This window comes from Stegastes partitus, unplaced genomic scaffold, assembly GCF_000690725.1.
Source record: "Stegastes partitus isolate 25-593 unplaced genomic scaffold, Stegastes_partitus-1.0.2 Scaffold119, whole genome shotgun sequence".
NCBI classification, from domain to species: Eukaryota; Metazoa; Chordata; class Actinopteri; family Pomacentridae; genus Stegastes; species Stegastes partitus.
In genome coordinates, this window is record NW_007577850.1 from 297,942 (window position 1) to 319,963 (window position 22,022).

At 40.8% G+C, this 22,022-nt stretch overlaps 2 protein-coding genes across 3 annotated transcripts; one reads left to right on the top strand and one right to left on the bottom strand.

The window, feature by feature from the left end:
* Positions 1-317: 317 nt before the first annotated feature.
* coa8 (cytochrome c oxidase assembly factor 8) lies at positions 318-8,957 on the bottom strand. 2 transcript variants are annotated; one of them, XM_008278226.1, is made up of 5 exons: positions 8,473-8,957; positions 6,137-6,328; positions 3,794-3,857; positions 3,567-3,657; positions 318-2,272 (listed from the first exon to the last, which is right to left on the bottom strand). In XM_008278226.1, the coding sequence occupies exons 1-5, from the start codon at positions 8,623-8,625 to the stop codon at positions 2,143-2,145; spliced, it is 630 nt and encodes a 209-aa protein (XP_008276448.1). In that variant the 5' UTR covers positions 8,626-8,957; the 3' UTR covers positions 318-2,142. The 2 variants fall into 2 exon arrangements, with proteins under 2 accessions (XP_008276448.1, XP_008276449.1); XM_008278227.1 differs by having other exon boundaries at positions 8,482-8,948.
* Positions 8,958-9,992: 1,035 nt separating this feature from the next.
* On the top strand, positions 9,993-21,666 carry bag5 (BCL2 associated athanogene 5). Its single transcript, XM_008278228.1, has 3 exons — positions 9,993-10,533; positions 17,600-18,493; positions 21,051-21,666. Exons 1-3 carry the CDS (start codon positions 10,511-10,513, stop codon positions 21,589-21,591), a joined length of 1,458 nt encoding a protein of 485 aa, XP_008276450.1. The 5' UTR covers positions 9,993-10,510; the 3' UTR covers positions 21,592-21,666.
* The last annotated feature ends 356 nt before the right edge of the window (positions 21,667-22,022 follow it).

The following is a 22,022-nucleotide window of genomic DNA, read 5'->3' on the forward strand; positions in this document are numbered from 1 at the left end:
TTTTTTTTTTTTAGAATATATATGGATGTACGTCTTATACAGTAATATTGGTTTCAAAAAGAAAGTGTTTATCAGATACTTCAACTTCTGATTGTACAAGAGTAACAGCAAAAATAAGACGTACCAGCAAAACACGTCACATTATAATCAGACAGTTTACAAGAGTAGAAAATAAAAACATGCAAGATAAGGTGAGGAATGAAGCACTTCTGGGGATATATTTGGATTTTTAACACTCTTAAATGTTTAAAATTGCTTTAAAAAATCTATTTTTGAAAGAGTAGTTGTCAAATAATTAAAATTCTGATACACAACAGTAAAACTAAAATGCACTATTTTAATAGTAAAAACAAGAAGTCTTGACAATGCATGCAGCATTATGCTCAGACATGCAGAAGAGCAACAGAAAAAATCATGCTGTCAGTGGAGAAATAAAGCATTTAACATGTAATATCTGGATTTTTACACTTTTGAATATCAATATTGGTTTCAAAAATCCAGTATTGATCTGGTAATTCAAATTAAGGTTCACAATTACACAACAGTGGAACTAAAATGTACAATTTGAACAGTAAAAAAAAGTCGTTCTACTCAGTTAGTTTAATAAAAGAGGAAAAAATAAACAAACACTAAAAATGAACGCTGGATTAAATTTTATGAAGCCCCACACCAAATCAGAATCTAGATAAATTTGAAATACTTTTTTTTCTGCACAGAAATGTGTATTATGATGTGCTGCAAAGAGCAGACAGCTCCAACTTCTGATCTACTCCTGCATCAAACCTCATAATTTCTTTTGTATTTGTTCATCTCCTCCCATTTGTTTTCCAGCTTTGTGCTCTGCATGGTGTTGATGGTGTAAACAGAGCCGTTTGCAGTCTGTAATGATGGAAAAATTCAAAGAATCCCAGCAAAAGTAAAGCCTAAGGTCACTCATTCTGCAAAATCGTATTTATGTTACTGGCTTTTGTATTATTGATGCAGTGAGCGCAGTCTTAGCTTCTTCTTGCTGGTTGCATCTACAACAAATGGACATATTTCGTTTTATTTTGAATGCAAACTTTTAGTCTGCAGGGTCATCTGTTTGTACAGCTGTTTAAAAAAAATCCAGCAGTTTCCTGTGAACAGTTGTGGAGCAGAAGCTTATGTAAATTGTACTTTAGCACAGAAAAAAAAAGTGTTTTCTGCACCAATATTTGCCAGAACAGACAAGATTGTGACGCAACTGCCAGACAGAAAATGTAGAAATAAAAAGGTGTCAGTGTGATTTAATAATTATTTTTCACTTTCCGTGTGAGTTCAGGCACATCTGGGAGTCCGACTGAGCCACAAAGAGAATCAATAGATCCATTTAATTTATTGAACTTTTGTGAAAAAAGCCACATGTCTAAATAATAATAATAATAATAATAATAAAGAAACATAAAATATGTAAAACCAGTCAGCTGACGAGGAACCGTGTTAAACTATTATTTAATTTATTGTTTAGTTTGTGAAAAAGAAAATAAAAAAGACAAAAAATCAGAGCCCAAAGTTTCATGTAGGTTTGTTTTGTCCAAACCTCAAAATAATAACAATAAATTGAAAATTTTAAAAAAAAAATAAACACAACCAATTGTGGTGTTTGAAGTGCTGGAATAATAAAATTGGAAATATTCTTGCATAAAAATACACAATTATCAGATGTGCTGCAGATTATTTCCTAGTTTAATTTATTTATAAAAAGCAGCATTTGATATGTTTTATTAGCAAAAATCCTGATTGTGTAACCAAATCTAGTGGAGGGGAAATACAAAGCTGCATTAAAATATCTCAAACTTATTTATTATTCCACTGAAGGTTTCTGATTATCTTTCAGAACAGAAGAGAGCGAATAAAGATGTGAAGGCAGTGGAGCTTTTGTCTCCCCCTTCTGGCAGTGAGCGTAATTACAAAAACACTGTCGACTCTTAATTCTTCCTCTGGAGTTTCTGTTTGATCTGTAGCTTAAAAAAAACTTTCCTTGGATGCAGAAACCAGATTTAAAACTAGAATAAAGTGTGAAACTGGGCTTGAATGTTCATGTAAATGTTCAGACGTGCTCTTCATTCAGTAACACTGAACCAGACACTTGACAGGAGCGTATGAATGTGGAGTTTATTGTCAGGTGGGAGGACTGCTGTTGTTCTTGCTGCTGCTGCTGCTTTTCCTCTCCGTCACCGTCCTCCACATGCTGCTCAGGGTCACCCGGGCCATGAGCAGAGTGATGGTGAAGTTACGTCGGTACCATTCCCTGCATCAGAGAGGAGAAGACAAGCAAAAAAAACCAGAGTTAAATCAAGTCACGGATGCAGATTTCAGGGTTTGACTTTTCTATATCAGATGCTTATCGTCTAAATGAAGCCCCAGTGACAGATTTTTTTAATAGTTAGTGAAGTTTCTAAACTATCTGCTGTTATTTGTTCGAGACCCGCAAAATGGAGCGACGTATTTTTGAAAAGTTAAATTAAAAAGTTGATTAAAAAAGAAAAAAAAAAGAAAGTCAGCTCCAAAAATAAAACATGTGAGACTCCAGAACTCTGCAGCTACATGCGGTTCAGACAATGTCACCGGTTGATACATTATTTTGTCAATATGAGCTCAAACGCGGACGTTTTCACGATGGCTCCAGTTTCTCTATTCATTAGATTTGTGTGTCTGATGTTGTAGATTCTAAATCAAAGCCATGATGATGAAAAACAGAGAAAATGTCGCGTTTTTATCTTCCATAGTTCCTGAGATGTTGCTCAAACACGTGTGGAAAAAAAACCTGCTGAAAACGGGTGGACGGGCAGTTTCTAACAAGAACGAATCGCAGAAATTATTCGATATATCAGGATAAATGTTCACAAATATTTAATGCTGTAAAATTTTTATGCAAGTCAAAGATGGTGGAGCAGAAACTAATGTATGAACCTGATGATTTGAGACACAAGCCTCCTAAAAACGAATCGTCTTGACTGTTTCATCTCATCGTACTGCATCTTATTTACCTGTTTAATCAATTTAAAGTTTTATTGTTATTATTGCTATTGCGATTAAGAAAAAATGCATCTTCTCCCCCCGAAGACCACACAGGAAGCACATTTTTACTAACTGTGCCAGACTTCTGTGTTTTCCTTCACATAACAAAATGACGTTTGCATCGTAAACAGATGCAGAAAAGGAACAAATCGGTGCATTAAGCTACACCAGGAAGTTAAGCGTCTGATGCTCACGGTTTCATGTTTACCCCCCAAAATATTCAAACTAGCTGTGAATCCAGAAATGCAGGAACAGTGCTGCACAGGAAGCTCATTACGGAGATTTAAATAGACCAAGCTGAGACACGGTAACACCTGGGGGAGGAACCGAGGGAAGCTTCTCTTTGATTTACTCGAAGAGTGAAATGATCAGAAGTTGGAGCTTGAACCACAGGAATGAAGACGGCGAGCAGCAGCAGCAGAGGCGACGCGTGTGGGCGGGAAACTTTTACGAATCCCAGAAAACACTTTGCAAGTCTAATTTACGAGTTTGTCGCTTCGGTTTCAAGCAAAGAAACGACTCACTTGTTGTAATTTGCGTGTCGCGTTCTGTTCTTGTCCAGGAAGCTTTTGTAGAACTCGGCCATCTCCTCGCTGCTCAGGGTGCGCCGCCGTCCTGAGGGAACAGATTCTCATCAGCTTCACCGAGCAGGTTTGTTGTGTATTTAAGAAAACAACATTCTGAATAAACTCTTGAGACAATCGTGCATTTGATCTGCTTCAAACCAGTCGTACAATAAAATGCTTCTCACCGTCTTCATCGCGCAGAGTCAAGCCTTTCGCCTTCAGCTGTGAGATGATAAAAACTTCTTTTTCCTGCAGAAAGAATAAAAGTCAAGCTTTACCTTCACATTACTGCTGAAGCTCTTTATAACACACACCAACAGAAAGCTGCACACGACTAATCAAACGGCTAAATATCGACTTTTGCAATATTAAACATGAAAATCAAAACACTTCTGATTATTGAAGAGTTGAAAAATGAAAAGAAATTGAGGAAAACTTTCATATTTGAGCACAAATGAACTAAAACGTTGATTTATTTAAAAAGCAAGACAATCCTATTACACACTGCTTCACTTTTAGGGTCAGTTAACATCAATTTAAGTCTGTTTCATTTTAAATAACATTAAAATGTTTTATTATAACCACTTTCTTTGGTAGGAAACATTTCAATATTTTATTTGGATTGCGCGTATAATCTTTAATTATTCATCATCATGTTGCTTTTGTCAATATTAATGTCTAAATCTAGCTTTCTTTTTTCTATTTTTTTAATAAATTTTGTCTGTGGCTTGTAAATTTGTTTGAATTGCAAAAAAAAGTCTGACTGATTGATTGATATTAAACAGTACGGTCATTTTTTAACGTATATTTGCTGTTAATTATCATCAGAGTCGATGGATTTAACTCCCTGTTGAGTCTTTATCGGTTATTATCTTGTATTTGCTGCGTGATGCTGCTCTCTGCTGGTCAAAATAAGATCTTACACCCAGATGAACAAACATGCTAGTGTGAAACTAATCGACACAGAAAACTGACAGCTGGTTTAATTCCTCCTTCATCAGGGACCTTCTGCTCAACTTTCTCTGGTTTACATTAAACTTTATTATCAGAAATGTTGGATATTTAAAACAATATCCGACATTTTAGCTGGATTTATCGAACACTTTGTGAGGTTTTTTCCTTTAAAAATCGTCCGTTGACTCACTTTCTCACATTGAAATTTGAGTTTGTTTAAACGACAACATCTCAGGAATGAATAAAGATAAAAACCTGAAATGTTCACTCTAATTTCTCATCATGTCGTTGATTCAGAACCTGAAATATCCAACGAGTAACTCAAATATTCTCTGAATATGGGTGAGTTGACCAAAAAAAGAGGAAAAGTTGCATCTTTGAGATCAAAACTCTCGTGATATTTTCTGGACCGTATATAGAAGAGTTTACTTTCAAGCATCTTTTGCAATAAGTTCATGAGTTCAGTCGGTATCATAGACGAGGTAACAGCTCGCTCTGGTTTTTGTGCCGCAACTTGTCATATCTGACCAATCAGTCATGAAAGTTCAATGAATTGTTTTTTTTGGGTTTTTTTTCATTTTTGTGACCAAGTGATTCATATTAAAGTATTTTAGATGTTTAGTTTTGTATTATTGTGACTTGCAGCTATGTGTGGCTCATAAAATATCACTGGTTGACTTCTGCATCATAACGTTTTGGGTTTTTGGTCATATTTTAACTCAGCAATAATCAGAGACTATTTGATCTACTAGTCCAATACTGCAGATTCTGAATTCATTACATGATGACAAATCATCAAATCATCAAATCATCAGGGACCTCTTCTGTCTTTTCTCTTTTAAGTCATGAATTCTGGATATGTAGCTGAGCTGAGTGTGTGATGACCAGAGTGACTGAATATATGCCTAAATTTAAATATTATTTTCATGGCTATATTTGGAGAACCATTATTTTAATCTTTGTGCTACAACTTGTCACACCTGCTCTGCCCGCTATAAAAGTTCAACTACAATACCTTCCAAGTGTTTCATGTTAAAAGTATTCTAGATGTTTTATTTTGTATTATTGTGATAGAAAGCTCCGTGTGGCTCAGAAAATATCACTAACTGATTTAATAGCATTATGAATCTTCTTGTGAGCTCAAAGATGGGACTTTTTTTGGATTTCAACTCAGAGATTATTTGATCTATTTGTCTGATGTTTCAGATTCTGAATCAATGACATGATGAAAAATAACTGTGAAAATTTCAGGTTTTTATCTTCAACAGTTCCTTAGATGTCGTTCATACAGCCTCAAATTTCACCACCTTTATGTTTTTTGTTTTGTTTTTTTAAAAATGAAAATGTATCTCGGAACGAAAATAATCTTTCTACATAACCGTATTTTATGCCCTCAAAATCAGACATGGTTGAGCAGAAATTGTTCTAAAAATGAGATGATATGAGATGGAAGGAGGCAGCAGAGACGTCATCGAGATGGTTTATTCAACTATCCGTGGCTCTTCTCACACACTGTGCATGACGTCCGGCTTTTTCGGAGACTACAAACCTTCGTGTTCATGCTTCACGCTCACCTTGCTGAAGGTGATGTTCTGATTGGTCCAGAAGTCGTGGTTCCAGTCCTCGGTCTCCTGCCTCAGGTGTCGCAGGCGTCTCTCCAGCTCGGACTCGTTCTCAGGGACGTGGTAGACGATGGGCCGGAGGTTCGACAGGGGGTTCGGCGGACCGATCCAGTCGTGCGTGGAGCTCGCCGCCGGTCTGAAGGTCTGTGTGAAAAAAATCACAGTTGGTTGGTTCGTTGTCGTTAATAATTCCGCCGATTAAAACCTGATGAGGCAGAAAACGAATTACATGCATGACAGTAAACGTATTGTAGATCATCTGCAGTACCTGGTTGCTCCACCAGGTGGAGCCTCTTACTGTTTAGCACGATAGACACCTGAGGAGGCAGACTATGCTGGCAGGTCATGCTGGCTAGCAGAGAACATTATTCAGCTAATAAAGGGGCACCATGACAGAGACTTGTGTGACGCTGAATGCCTCCTGGTCAGCGCTTAGGTTTATCGAGGGAACTAAAATGCATTTAGGCATTATGGCCTCGTCAATAATAATCTAAATGGAGTGACCATAAAATCCGGCATGACTGCATCCAAAGCAGCTTCATCAGGACATAAGATGACAAATCATGACGGTCGTTGTGTGTTATCGATTAGTCAACTCTACATTGATAAGGCTGCCGCTTTTCAGTTTAAAATCTGCATCCCTAGCGCCAATTTATGCCGACAAAAAAAAGGCTATCAGATTGTTTTAACCTTCTGGTGTCACTTGTGGGCAACTGGAAAAGTGTTGCACGCGTTCATTCCATTTTAACTTTCTACTTTTTAGTGAAATAAATTCTTCTATATAATTTGTCATTCTAACTGTGTCGTGCTGCTCAGAAGACAGAGTTCTCTCCTTCTAGTCGTGGATGTTCTGTCAAACATTAAGCTGCAGCAGTTTGTTTATCAGTCCGGAGCAGACGTCGACATGGGCAGAGCGGCGAAGAGGAGCAGTCGATCCAGGGCTCAGAGGAAAGAAAAGAGGTGAATACAGCCACAAAACACTCATTTAAACCAGCTGAAGTCCTGCTAATACAGCAATTAACATACACAACAACTAGTTTCACTATTTACACACTGATGTAAAGGAATTTAACAACACTGTACTAAACTAGTGCTGCTAATTTCACTTTGTGCTACTGAAGTTTTTGTTTTTCAAAAATCTATTTTTTATTCAAATATTTCACTTTGCATGTTTTTGACAGCTACAGTTACAAACTACTCGTCAGATTAGGAATTTTCAACAACAAATTATTATTTCTATTAATTGCAAGTCTATTCATCTGTTCATTACAGTTTTTAAAAACTTTACAGTGACATCATATACAGAAAGAAATCCAAGCACAAACAAATCATTAATGTATTAATTGATTGATTGATTGACAGTGATTAATCTATTCATCTATTATTTAATTAATTTGTAAATAATTATTCAAATTATTGTAATTTTACGTGTATTTGACAGTTAGTGTTTCTGAATAATTTTCTGATCATGATAAGGAAAACCATTTTGAAATGCAGCGTAACGTTTACATGTGATAACTACAGCAACAAAATACTTTTAGAATCATGATTTTATGTAACAAAAAAAAGGAAATTAATTATTTTAATTAGTGATTTTTCAGTTCTTGATAATAATAATAATAATAATAATAATTAATAGTTAATAGATAAGTCACCAATTATTCATTCTTTTATAAACAATAATCATTGTTATTTTTAGAAAATCTATTAATTATTCAATTATTGCATTTTTAAATGTGTCTGACAGCTACAATGGCATACTATTTTTTTTGTTTATGTTTTATATACAAATATTATCAAAGCAGCAAAAACGATTATTTTATTAGCAATTAATTTAATCATCTTTTTTTTTTTTTTTAATTCTCTTCATAATAACATTAAAGTATTTTAACAAAAAAAAATAGTACAAAAATACATTTTGGCTTATAATTTGACATACATAAAATAAAAATCACAGCAGCATTATTATTATTATTATTTATTTATTTATTTTTAAATTATGGAATAATCATTAAAAATGTCCAGTTTGGGACAATTCATGGTCTCCAAAATATATTGAACAAAACTATGATACAAAAATTGATATATTTTAACATAAAGATTACAGATTTTTTATTAATATTTTATATATATTTTATTAATGGCTGTTTATTTTCTGTTATGATACATCCAAATTATCTTGCTTTAATATTAATAATTTAATGTAATACAATAAAGACTACAGTTACATAGTGTATTTACCTGCTACTAAAAAAGCAGAATTTAAATTAAATCGGAGTAATGTTTACATTTCGAACCTTGGCTGTTCGGTCCTGCGGGGCCGCCGGTCCGGAGCTGCTCGGCCGGCTGCAGGCTGCTGATAAGCGGGGAGACGGAAGCAGCGGAGCTCGGAGGAAGAAGCTCCTCCATGTTGCTGCTGCTGCTGCTGCTCCGGCGGCCATTTTAATTAACCGACACTAAACGGCGCATTAAACTAAATACATGACGTTTTAATAACCGAGTTACCGACCGGAGCGTCCCGCCGCTAATGTTTACAGAAACCGAGGCTGGGCTCGTGTCCTTCCACCAACCGCTTGGTCACGTGAGCTCGGCGGGGAGCGAAGTGGCGCTCGAAACACTCACCGGAACATCCGCGCACGGTGTCAGAATAATAGCACTGATGCACGTTAATATACCTAACATACACAGTAACGCAGAAGTTAAATTAAAAAAATAAAATAAAATTTAAAAAAAAGAATAATGATAGTAGTAAAAATTGCAAATGGGATTCATCCTAGCTTACAATATAGCAAATAAAAAAAATAAGAAAACGCAAATAAATGCAACAATTAAATCAGCATCCTTCTAAACAGAGAAGGGAAATGACTTAAACATATTGCTAGGAATTAAATACATAAAAACATGGGTTTAAAAAAGATGCTAAAATAAAAAATGTTAGAATTAATAATTAATACATTTTCATACATTTCCGAGTTTGTCTTTGGTTGTTTATTCCTACATTTCTGTCGTTTTTTGGTTTTTTTTTGTTCTTGTGTCTCTACATTTAGCTACTTTTCCTCCTTTAGTCTACATTTATCTATTTCTGTATTTCCACGTCCACGTCCTGTCTTCTTTTTGGTGTTCAATATGACATATATAAATATTTCATTTATTTATTTTTCATTTGTTTATTTTTTAGATTTCTTTAAGTATTTCTACCCTAAGTTTTTAAAAAATGTACATCTTTTGTACTTTATTTACTCTCAATTTTAATATTAATTTATATTTTTTCTGTATTGCTAAATTTGTACTTTATTTCTAGATTTTTTTTATCCTTTTCAGGATTTTGATATTTTGCTCATTTCTTTCTTTCTTTCTTTCTTTCTTTTTTTTTTTGAATGTTTCTATATTTTCTGCACACATTCAGTTATTTATCTCCTTTGTTCCTTCTCTTATTTTTTTTATATCCTTTTTTGTTAATTTATGAAAAAAAAAATCAATTTGATTTATTTATTTTGTATTTCTTCATTTTAAAATCTGTTTTTGTTCATTTATTTTGCATTTCTATATTCCTCTATTTATACATATATTTTAGCATTTTTATACTTTTTTTCTTCATTTATTTACCTTGATTTTTATTTATTTAAATTCCTTTTGTTTCTGCATGACTGTGTTTATTCATTTTTAATTTTTTTATGTATTCATTCCAGGATTTTTACCTTTAATTTATTTCTGTAGTTCAATTTTTTTCATTTGTTTTTACATTTACTCCTCTATTTACCTCTTCTATTTCTACATGTATTTTTTTAATATCTTCATTCATTCATTTATTCCGACATTTACTCATTTTTTTCAACGTGTACTTTTACATTTTTTGTGGTTGATTTTTTTCTAGATATATTAATTTATTCCGTTCTTCATCTCTTTATTTCTGTTACCCTGTAACTGCCTGATCGGCAGCCTGCGCTCCATTTAGTGTCCCCGCCTTTGCCACTTCGTACAAACTGCGGGACGCTACAACCAAATGAAGCGCACCTCCTGTTGGCCAACGAAAACTTACACTCGGTTAAAAATAGTAAAGCCGGACATCAGAAAGCAAACACGTCCGTTCAACCTTTTCTGTGTATATATGAATTTAGTACACTTTATTTAATCATCGACTGTTACCTCGGACTTAAAAACATCAAGTCAGCTCGGATAAAACGTCGTAAATTGAACGTTACTGGTGAAAGACGAACTCCGCGTTAGTTCGGGCTGCGAGCAGGAAAGTAACTACTAGAAGGTAGCTAGGTGGGCTAATGTTTAGCTTTAATCCCGGGAGGAGCGCACTTTTCCGCAGAGCTTCAGATGGCTGTCCGGTGGCTATGCAGGTAAGAGTGAAATATTTAAGTGTGGGAGTTCGGTTCGGAGCGCTGGGAGCCGAAAACCCGGAGCTGTTTGTCAGAGGTGGGGCAGAGTCAGGTGATCAGCGGCTGCTAGCTTCACGCACCGACAGCAGCCTCCGCGGAGCCGCGCGCTGAACAACGGCCGCGTCGCTGCCTCCGAAACCTGCTTTTATTTATTCAGTCCGGCGCCGCTAACGGCTTTATTTTTAAACCAACTCGCCGTGAAGCGCAGCGGAGCGAGAGGGAGGCTGTGGGAGGGGCGACAGCAGCCGACCGCAGTCACTCGGTCGAAGGCAGGCAGACGCCGCTGGAGCTGACCGGAGCATCACCGCCGAGCCAGCCCGTCACATCCCGGCTCCGTCCACCTGGATGCCGCTTTCCTCCACCTGCCTTGGCTGATGGAAACAGACATCCGCGAAAATGTGCGCGAATGTGTTCGGAGTTCTGAAGAGGTGAGACGAACCGAGCCGCTGCCCGCTGCTGTCTGGTGCTGCTGCTGGGATGTGGCCGTGTGTGTGCGGGGATGCAGCTGACAGCTCCCGGGGAGGCTCCCGGGCTGGTCGGCGAGGAGGTGTGGTGCCGCTTCAGGCTCGGATCATCCGCCGGTTTCTCTGCGGTGGTGCTGGTGGTGCTGGCGGTGGATGTCCTCCGCAGACAGCCCCGGCTCGGCTCGGCTCGGCTCGGTTTTCCGTGGTGACATAATGCGCAAAGCCGTGCAGCAGGACCGGTGCTGGGGGAAGGAGGTGCTGGATGCGTGTTACCGACGGGCTGGGAAATAGATCACCTTCCAATCAATCACTATCGATCATCTGGTTTCATTAGAGAGCAGGATGGAGAAGGGTTTAACCTGTTTGTCAGGGCGCACAGGTGATAAATGCATCTGGATGTATTAATAAATGAGGCGAGACGAATGATCCCGGATCTGCAGGTGCACAGAGGACGAGCAGGACCGAGCCTGATCCGGTGTCACCGCACGGAGACCCAGTAGAACCTGTCAGGCCCTTAGAGGAGATCGATAGGTGCATGGGTTAGCTGGAGGTGTTTGCACAGGTGCAGCCGATTTAGGTTGAGCTATTAATCGATTAATCGAGCAAAGGTTGCAATTGAGAATACACTGAAGCTGCAGGCCTGACTCGGATTTTGAACTGTAGTGTTAGTAGTGCTACAGATATGTTGTCTTACATCCCAGTGGAACATCATTTGGCTGTTTTCATGGTTGAAGCTCTCTGTTTCAAGATGGAATATGCAAAAAAAAAAATCAGAATGATGAAGGCCAGTGGTGCTACAAGAGTCCAGGTTTGGCTCCTGTTCTCTCTTATCTCGATGATGCCATGTTTTACATTCACGACACAGTGAATATTGAATATAGTGAAGCTTGAGATTAAAACGTTTTATCGCAATATATTTTCCTCAAATGGTTCAGGTCTGTGGAGTGACGGGAGGTCCAGGCGGCTGCAGACTAGCTCACCTTGGGAGACCTGCACCGTGGCTGCAGGGAGAGCGATGGTGGGCAACGTGGGCTCCGTTATCAATAGATATGATCGGTTGTTGTGATCCAGGGAGGGAGCAAGATTAGGGTTTGTTCTTGCACATGAACTTTGTGCTTTTGTTACGTGCTTTCATGGTGCTTTGATGCATTTAACCTGTGAACACGAAGCACTTCCTGGGTGTCACACTTGTGGTTCAGTGTTTAATCCTGCACCTCTAACAGCAGAACCATGACTAGAAGGAGAAAGAACCCAAATGTTATTTATTTTACGAACATCGTGAAAACCTGAAATCAACATTTACAACATTTTTTCAAGTGTCCCCAGTACTGGAGGGGGAAAATAGTGTCTCTAGGTGCTACAGATATTTGTCTATTTACATGTTTAACCTGTCTCCTCTCTGCTCTGAGTAAACACAGCCTGCAGTTCAGCTGAAAACTCCCTGAGTTTTTTTTTTGTCACGTGACCGTTTGTTGCAGCCGAGTCAGAAGTAGCCTCATAGTTTTGCTGAGGAGTGCAGATTTTTTTCCGTTTTCTACGGAATGTGGTTATTGCAAATGATTTATTTTTGGAAAATTCTTGAATGAAACCTGGAGAATAAAGTGATTTTGCAGAAATAGCAAAAAAGAAATTCTTCTCAAATGAGTAGGATCATCTGAAAGCTCAAAATCTGCTGATTATTTCTTTTTTTTCAATCATTCTTGACTCTGGTAATGCTGAAATTTTGATCATTTTACAGTTTTATATATATATGTGTGTGTGTGTGTGTGTGTGTGTGTGTGTGTGTGTGTGTGTGTGTGTGTGTGTGTATTTGGGAAGTTTGGAGATTCAGAGCATTAAGTGAAACTATGAAACACTTGAGCATTTTCCTTCTTGCCGTCGTCGGTGCATGTCGCCGTCATCTTATCGCCTGGTGTTACCTGCGGCTCGGTTAGCCTTCATGACTCATGTGAGGCGTAAACAGCCTGAAGTCGGTCCTTTTTCTCGTCTATCTTGGATCTAACTCGGGGACGAGGTGTTTGCCAGGCTGGAGTGGATTTTGCTGAGATTATCCTAATAAATGCTCAGATTTGTAAGCCGCGGCCCAGCATGTGCTCATCCACTGTTCTGGAAACGCCCGGCCCCTCGCCCTCTTACATAAAAGTACTTTAGGGAACGCTGATACATAATCCTGCCCATTCTAATAAGCGTTATTGATGCCGTGGATAACTAAACATCGTGCTGTGGAAAGGCCGCGCTTTGAGGCGCCTCGGCCGACGGTGACGGTTCGTCTCGCGATGCGGCGGCTGCACAGTTCTGCTGCACAAACTCAAATCCACTCCTTATCTTAATCCTGGTGTTACCCGTCGCCCTGAAGATGTACAGAGTTCACTTTGATGTGGACGTTTCCTTTTATCTAAATGCAGAGTAGGTTTTTAAATAAACTAGACGAGACGTCTGCATTGTGATGATGGATGAAGCAACATTTCAAATTCAGCAGGACAGCAGCGCTCACAGTAGCAATACATAACCTGCATCCGAGGCTGGCTCTGAAGGTTTCCTGTAATATTTTGTCCAGCGTGCAGCGGCGTTTAGAATAATGTTTGTACAGACTGCCAGCGTGGATCTGCAATAACTTGTTCAGATTATTGAACCAAAAGCGAAACACAGGAGTTTAGGTTCTGCAATGTGTGACTGAGGGAGACACAAACAGCTATGAGGAGATCCCAAACTGCTGCAAAACGCTGCAAAATCACAATAAAGACATGAAAATTGACAACAAGGACATTCAAAGCATCTACAGAGAGACTCAAAGACACATAAAATGTCCACAAAGCGTTGCAAAACAGCCGCAGACAGTACGCTGAGCGACTACAGAGACAAAAAGTCCACAAACACATGCAAAACGTGTACAAAGACGTGTAAAAATGTAGAAAAAAGATGCAAAACGACTGCAAGGAGATGCAAAGTGACAACGCAGAGACGCACAGTGATGCAAATATCGACAAAAGCACACAAAACAACTAGAAACAGACACAAAACTGCTTCAGAGACACACAAATGGACCACAAGGAGACCTAGACCGACTATAACGGATGCACAGGAACTACAAAGAGATGGAAAATGACTACAGAGATGCACAAAACAGATAGAGAAAAACACTAATGGACCAGAACTACTGATGTTTAGAGAAATGCAAACTACAAAGAGACAGAACAGCCACATGAAGACACAAATGACCACAAAACAATGGAAAATGACCAAAAGAGACGAATCTGTAACTAAAAAAAATCCCAAATGACCTTAAAGACGAGCAAAGCAACTGCAAAGAGGCGCCACTGCCTCGTCTGCAGCCGTCTTGTTCGTATGCAGATTGTTTTCACGTCGTTCGGTGTGTAAGATTTCAGGAAGAAAAAAGAAAAAACACGTGTCGTCTTCAAATGTCCTGTTTCGTGCAGCCAACCTAAAAATATTCTGTTTGCAGCGACGTGACACAGAGAAGAGCAGCCAGCCTTCACACCGGAGACGCTGGAATCGAGCAAAGCTTTGGCTGGAAGAAAAAATGACTTGAATCGTTTCAGCTTGGTCATTAATCCGACGCTTGTTGCGCCGGGATTAAACTCGGCAGCCCGAGGCACCTGTAACGCGTCTGACCGAACCTTCAGCGGCGGCAACGCGAAGCCTCCGAGCAGTTCTGGGCGTCGGTCGGCTGCGCTCGTTTCCGGCTCGGTGTTTAAAGCTTGATGGGCAGGAAAGGAGCCTTTTTAATGTGGATTAGAGCGATATCAGCATCATGTCAGCCGGCGGGCCTGATACTCCGCGATGCTCCAAACGGTTGTCATGTGGGTGTTCTTCTTGTCGAGACGAAATGTAGGTTAACCTCATTCGTTTTTTCTTCCTGCACGGCTGTAAGGACGGAATTTCACATGAATACATTATGTGGGTCTTTAGCTGGGCCGCCATCGAATCGATCAGAAGAAATGAAGACTCGTCGGTGCACATCAGGAGATATTTCCAGTCTTTAAGAGCGCCTACGCTGATTTATTTTCTCAGGGATGCCTGCAGAACAACTGTGTTACCATTGGTGATTCTTTTAATGTTCAGGTTATTTGTGATTTATGTGTTCGCTACTTTAAAGGTCGCATATTTTGCCCCGTTCAACAAATTACCGTAAATTCTGGACTACAGAGCGCACCTGAATATAAGCCGCACCCACTAACTTTAAAAAGAAAACCAGCTTTGTACATATACAGGACCGCACTGGTCTATAAGCTGCAGGTGTCCACGTTGTAACACGAGATATTTACACAGAAAGATTTTTTAAAACTTTTAATTAAATTCGTACCGGTAACATACACAAATACGTAAATGCTTTTTTCCGAACAGTGCCTGTAACACGGCTGGTTAAGAAAATAAAAACTACAGTAGCCCTACCAGGAAAAGTCATTGATCGCTACCTTCATCTTCCTCCTGAAAACCACTAAAGTCGTCTTCTTCAGTTGAACAGCCTCAGAATCACTTCGTCACAAACTTCCTCAGTCTCTCTGTCGTTGTCGCTCTTAATGTCACTTTGGTCTCGAGGCAAATTCGTAAAAATCCAAAAATTAGGAAGGTATTAAGCCGCAGTGTCCAAAGCGTGTGAAAAAAAGTAGCGGCTTATAGTCCGGAATTTACGGTGCTAGAAGTCTTACTCGTATGTTTCAGTTTTTCGGCTCAACATACTATAAAGATGGTTCATTTCACCACATCTGGTTTTAGCCTTGTTCTAAATTCACTGTGAAAACCAACGAGCTGCTGCTGCTGGCCCCGCCCCCCTCATGTAGAAAAGTCTCACTACGTCCGTGATTGACAGCGCAGGTAAAAAAACAAAACAAAACAAAAAAAACAGCTGGCCACATGGCCGCTGACACAACTTTCTCCGAACAACTGATGTGAAAACATCTCTGAATTCACAGCCGACATATTTTTTAACTCGTGCGTTTGGTGTCAGAAAAAAAGATGTGGTGACAAAATCGGTATTTCAGCTGCAGAGCTGCGTTTCATCCACGATTTCATACTCGTTCGGTTTTCTGACAAACAGAAAAACTTGTAAATGACAACAGCTTTATTTGGATTTCGTCTGTATTAAAATGCAGTTTATGTGAGCACAGAGAGCAGGAGAGAAGCTACCAAAAGTTTAGGCTAAACTGAAGCACAACAGGCAACATGAAAACACAGTGACCCACCCAGTCCTTGTTTATTAGTTTAAATCAAGGTTTCCGCCATCTTTTAAACACCCAGTTTCCACAGAGCTCTGACCTGCGGACATACGATCAAAGCTAGTGTTAGCCATGTTAGCTGCGTTAACGTGAAGGATTTTACTATTGTTGTAGTGATGCTGCTGTCAATAATAACTATAATCCACTGGGTGCTCAGTTCATCAGATGCTGGCAGTGCATGAAGACTCTTGTGTTCACTCTTGCAGCCGACAGCAGTGGGGTTTTCTTGTAGCTCAGACGTTATAAAGTTAGTAGAAGCAGCTGTAGAAGGTAAATAAACCTGGTGGACTGTGAGGCAGCTGTTGGTTCTGATTGGTTGAGCTATGCAAAGTTGATAACTGTTGAGTAGAATAAAACCCAGGAGGTCATCTAGAGGTCGAGGTTTTGAGGGATGGTAGGAGTTTCATATTTTCACAGCTTTTATTTTACTCCTTTGCATATTTAAAACCTACAAAACACAACCTTTAAATCACTTTTTTGTTACAAGGCTTTCTTGTAAATTTTCTTTAAATGTTTATGTTTGTAGAGTTTTGCATTCTTCTATTTTAGCTTTACATTAGCCCATTGTTGTCATACTTTGTCCTGAGTTATTTATCATACGGCTTTTTTTTCCCACTCTTGTTCTCTTTTTTTTTATTATGTGCCTTTTCTGCTTGTGTTGAACGTTGATGTTTATTATTAATATTATTTAAATTGACACCTTTCTGACAAACAAAACTGGACTTTGTAAAGCTGCTGCATTAGATTGTGCCAAATATAGCTACTAAAAATTCACAGTTATTTAAAAAAGTTTAAGGGATCCTTTCATGTATATTGTTATGGTTGAGGAGGTATCGGCTTTAATAATCCTCCGTGCTGTAGCTCCAGCTCTTGCAGAGGACTGGATTTCCGACATGTTAAGTGTGACCGAGTATCCAGCACACTGGAGTATCGACATCCGTGATTCGGAGGTGGTGGGCGTCAGTCTCCAGGCATCTCAGCCGCCTTCCTGGTTGTGTCAAAAGGTCACAGAGTGCTTGAATAGCAGGAATAGCTGTTGTTTCCACACAGTGCAACACAAATGGCACATTGTTTACATGTTAAGTAGCTTGTGAGAGCAGGCCGATGGCCGCCACACTGCTGTGAATTCCTCTGGTGGAGATCTCAATGCTTGGCCCAGAGTTTGCAGCTCTGGCGGAGATCCAGTCATTAGCTGGAGGTCCTGTTGAACCAGTGGAGGCTGTGGACAAAGGAGTAGAAAGTTTTGAAGTAATCCGCCCATTCTAACAGTGTGAGCTCTGCTGAGGCTCTTTGTCCTCATTGTTCTGACTTTCCTTTCTCTTGCAGCCTGTTTGGGAAGCCCTTTGATGGTGGGAAGAGGATGGACCATGGCGGTCCACAGCAGCAGCAGCATCCCATGGAGCAGCAGCAGCAGCCGTATCATCCGCAGCATCCCGCCATGATGCGGCTGTACGAGGTGCAGAAGGAGGTGGCGTCCCTCGGGCCGCAGGTCTGCACCTTCAGCGGCATGCAGAACGACCGAGACTACAAGCGTCTGGAGCGAGAGCTGACCCGGCTGCTGCTAGAGGTGGACCAGGTGGACACGGAGGGCAAACCGGAGCTGCAGGGGGCTCGGAAGAGGGCGGCGCAGGAGGTGGAGGGCCTGCTGCGCTACCTGGAGGAGAACGCCACCCATCCGTCCCGTCTGGCCATTGAGGATCTGAGCACCAAGGCCCGGCAGCTGGTGGACGAGCGCGTCGTGGCTCCGCAAAGAGCCGGCGGCGTCGCCGAGATCAACGACGAGCTGGTGGACGCCCTGCAGGAGCTGGTGCTGAGGCTAACCCAGGTGAAGACCGAGGGGAGGGTGCCGCTCCGCAAAGCCCGCTACCGGGCGCTAACACGCCTGTGCGCCGTGCAGGACGTGATCGAAGGGCGGACGCAGCAGCAGACCCTGTCGCTGCCGCTGTCAGGCGACACCCACGAGGCCGTGCACCGCATCAACCAGGTGATGGTGAAGGTGAGCGTGGCCCGCGGCCAGCTGGTGGCGCTGCTGATGGGGCTGAGCGGGAGGGACAGCTGTGCCCACCTGTCGCGCATCCTGACGGAGATGCAGGTGGAGCTGGACGCTCTGGATGTATCCGGAAACGCAGCAATCAGAAACTACAGGAAGCAGGTTGTGGAGGAGATTAACGGGCTGCTGAAACACCTGGACCTGGAGGGGGAGGGAGACGACACGCGCAGGTAAACAACGAAGCCGTGCACCGTGACGGATTCGTGGAAAACAGTCAGTCATTTTGGTCTGTGAACCCTCTGAACACCAAGTGGTTTTTCAGTTATAGCAGAAGAAATCAAGGAGGTCGAGAAAAGCCTCCTCAGTGCATGTATGAGGAGATATTTTCAGTCTTTAGAAGCTCCTACACTGACTGTATGTGGGATCCTGTTGTCAGTGCGGTCTGCTTCATATTAACACTAACAACGAAAAAAAAAGGCAGGTTTTGGAGTTCTATTGAACTATTTTGTTACCGGTATAAACGTAGTTAACATGTATTTCCCACAGGTGACACTAATACTGGAAACAAGGGGTGGCTCTGAATACTACAGATATTTAACTGTTTACATTTTTACAACTTCCACAAACTCTGCATTTTTCACACATCATCAGTAGAAAGATGTTCCACCATGCTGGATGTATCTCCAACAACTGGCTCCTCTGCTCTCTGGTTCTGATCCATGCTGCATTTATTTATTAATGCAGCAGGTTGGATTTTCCTCTCAGTCTCTCTGCGGAAACACTGCCTGCAGTTCAGCCCAATAGTTCCATGGCCTTTGAGTTGAGCCGAAGATTACATCACGTTTTGGTTTTTTGAGAATTTAGTTGTTTTTTTTGTTGTTGTTGTTTTTTTGTAAATTTTTAAACAAGACGTGTAGAAGAAAGCGATTTCAATAAAACATCTGAATTTTAAGCTTAGATTTGGTTAGTTATCCCAACATAACTATAAGTCACACATGATTCGTTCATGGACTTTTGGAAGGTGTAGAATGCAGATTTTTTTCCCTGTTTTTAGCTTTTTGGCTCCGATAAGTAGTTTAATTTTGGCGATTTAAAAAAAAACAAACAGATATGACTCATTTTCAAACCTGCTGGCGGTTTAATGTTAGAAATAGTGGTGAAATCTAATCCAGTCATAACTTCCAAGATGTTTTGTTTTGTCAGACCTTCAGTTGACAACCAAAGATATTCAATTTATTAGTATAAAAACCAGTAAATGTTCACTGAGTAACTGCTTCAGCTCCAGTTCATTCTGGATCGCAGGTGTCCAGCTTGGAAGAGTCCAAACTCACGAAGCCGTGCAGGAGGATGAATTTCCATTTGATCTGAATTAGACTCACATCACCAGATGTCAGGCTTGTTTTTCACCAACACGCCCACCGAGCTCTCCATTACGTGGAACCGCCGACTCTAGTGCCGATCCAAGCACCACTCCAGTCACACAGTGTTTTTGTGCTGCCTGGATTTAGGCTTCAATTACAGTAATTAAAAAACAAAAAAAAAGTGTAAAATGGAAAGTGTTTTTTTTAACCGATTTAACTCAGAAACTAAATAGAAATGTGAATAAAACATAATATATGAGTAATATTTTGAGTATTAACCAAATAAAATACATTCAAGGGGTTTTATTTTGGCAGCAGTCGTCTTTGATTCATTTTTCCTGCCATTGAGCAGCTCAGTCGGGTCATCTGGAGGTCGTGTTTGCAGATCAGAGCCAGACCGTAACGGACCACGATGATCGGATTTTATCATGTTATCACTGAAGGATAATCAAGCAGCTGTAAAGTACTGATCTAATGGAGTAACTGTGGCAGGATGCAAGTATTGGGGAGGGCGGTGCAGCTTCTAAAGCCCCATTAGGCTAATTGGTGATTTATAATATCGTGCAGTGATTAGTATGTACGAGCTTTAAATAAAATAGTAGAAAAATATAAAGTCCTGCTGCAGCTCTGTGGAAACAGAACAACCATGCAGACGGAGAGAGACTCAGAAATATCATCTGTCAGTGTGACACAGAGGGAATGAAATCACAAAAACAAAAACAAAAAAGTCAAATTGCTTTGATTATTTATTTTTGAAAAATTAAAAAAAAAATCTGGATTCAACTTGTTAAACATTTTTCTACATTCTCACATTTGTTATCAGCACTAGAAAAGAAATATTGACTTGACATGCTTTAGATATTTTACTATTTCATTTGTTTTCCTATTTGAACACTGCCTGCAGTTCAGCTGAACATCTCTGAATTTATATTCTTGGTCACCAAAGGCGTCATGGTTGCACCAAGAAGCGCTTATTTTTTTGTTATTTGCAGAATCTGTTTAATGCAAACTTGTTTATTTTTAGCGAATTTTTAAATAAGACAGTAGAATAAAGTGAATGAAGTCCTCTGACGGAGCTGCACGTCGCAAAAGGTCATACGATGACTGTTGGAAAGTGTAAAATCTGACGATTCTTGCAGTTTTCTGGCTCTGATAACTGGTGTAACTGGTGATTTTTGGGTTTTTTTCGTATAACCTGCCTTTAAAAAGTTGAGGTTCAGAGTGTTGAATAAGCAGCTTGTCATCAGCTGCCAGACAAATGTGATGTGAGGCGACAGTAGGAGTTTAATTCAAATTTTTTAGGATTTTTTTGCAACATTTCAGAAGCTTAATGAATTCTCACTTGATTATTTTTTGGAAAGTGTTGCTGGAATCTGGTCGATTCTTGCTGCAGGTTTTGGAGCTCTGATTCTGTTCGTCTCTGCAGGTACGACTTGGCGCAGAACAACTCCATCCGTGAGATCGAGGCGGTGCGAGCTCACGTGTCCCACCTCCGAGAGGGCGTCCTGCGGCACTGCGCGATGGGCGACCTCGGCTTCAGGCCCAAGGCCGAGCTGCAGAGCCTCCTCACGCACCTGGACCAGGTGGACACGGCCAAGAACCCGTGCATCCGAGAGGCCCGCCGCCGCGCCGTGGTGGAGGTCCAGGCCATCATCACCTTCCTGGACCTCCGCGAGGCACTGGCCCGCCGCCAGCCGGGCGCCAGCGAGCACCCGTCGCACCGGGCTGTGTGGCTGGTCCTGGGGAGCCTGTCGGACCTCCAGGCCCAGGTGCTCGGCTACGAGGGCAAGCGGGCCGACAAGAGCTACATGATGCTGGAGGAGCTGCTGACCAAGCAGCTACTGATGCTGGACGCCGTGGACCCGCAGGGCGACGAGACCACCAAGGTGGCGAGGAAGCAGGCGGTGAAGTTCGCCCAGAACATTCTCAACTACCTGGACATGAAGACGGACGAGTGGGAGTACTGACCCGACGGACGGGACGTCGCTGCAGCAACGAAGGGAGCTGATAATGTGTGTAAATAAAGACAAACTGGTACGTTATCATTCCACGGGCTGTAAATATGGACTCAAACCCCCAGAATGCACTGCAGCAGCGCTTCTCTTTCGTCTCTTTGTGGTAGTCATGGCCGACCCTGCTGAGAAACACGGAACTCCTTTTGTGAAACACACTTTGACGATTTTTTTTTCTTTTTCTTTTTTTTTTTGTGCTTTTTGGAGATTTCTTTCCATATCTCCTATCTGTGTGTGTGTGTGTGTGTGTGTGTGTGTGTGAGCGAGTGTGTGAGTCTGTTGTGTTTGGTGTGTGGTCGTCGAAGCCTGCTGCTGCCAAAGCACTAAGTAATGCCTGTTCCAGTGGTCGTTTCCTGCAGACTGCACTTGATGTTGATAAATTAGCG

Excerpts from the sequence above, each read along its gene's own strand:
- bag5 (XM_008278228.1), top strand. The coding sequence starts at position 10,511 with ATGGCTGTCCGGTGGCTATGCAG. Across the intron at positions 10,534-17,599 it reads GCTGTCCGGTGGCTATGCAG|CCTGTTTGGGAAGCCCTTTG; the intron begins GTAAGAGTGAAA and ends TTTCTCTTGCAG. Across the intron at positions 18,494-21,050 it reads GAGGGAGACGACACGCGCAG|GTACGACTTGGCGCAGAACA; the intron begins GTAAACAACGAA and ends TCGTCTCTGCAG.
- coa8 (XM_008278226.1), bottom strand. The coding sequence starts at position 8,625 with ATGGCCGCCGGAGCAGCAGCAGCAGCAGCAACATGGAGGAGCTTCTTC. Across the intron at positions 3,858-6,136 it reads AGAACATCACCTTCAGCAAG|GAAAAAGAAGTTTTTATCAT; the intron begins GTGAGCGTGAAG and ends TTCTTTCTGCAG. Across the intron at positions 3,658-3,793 it reads GACTCTGCGCGATGAAGACG|GACGGCGGCGCACCCTGAGC; the intron begins GTGAGAAGCATT and ends CTGTTCCCTCAG.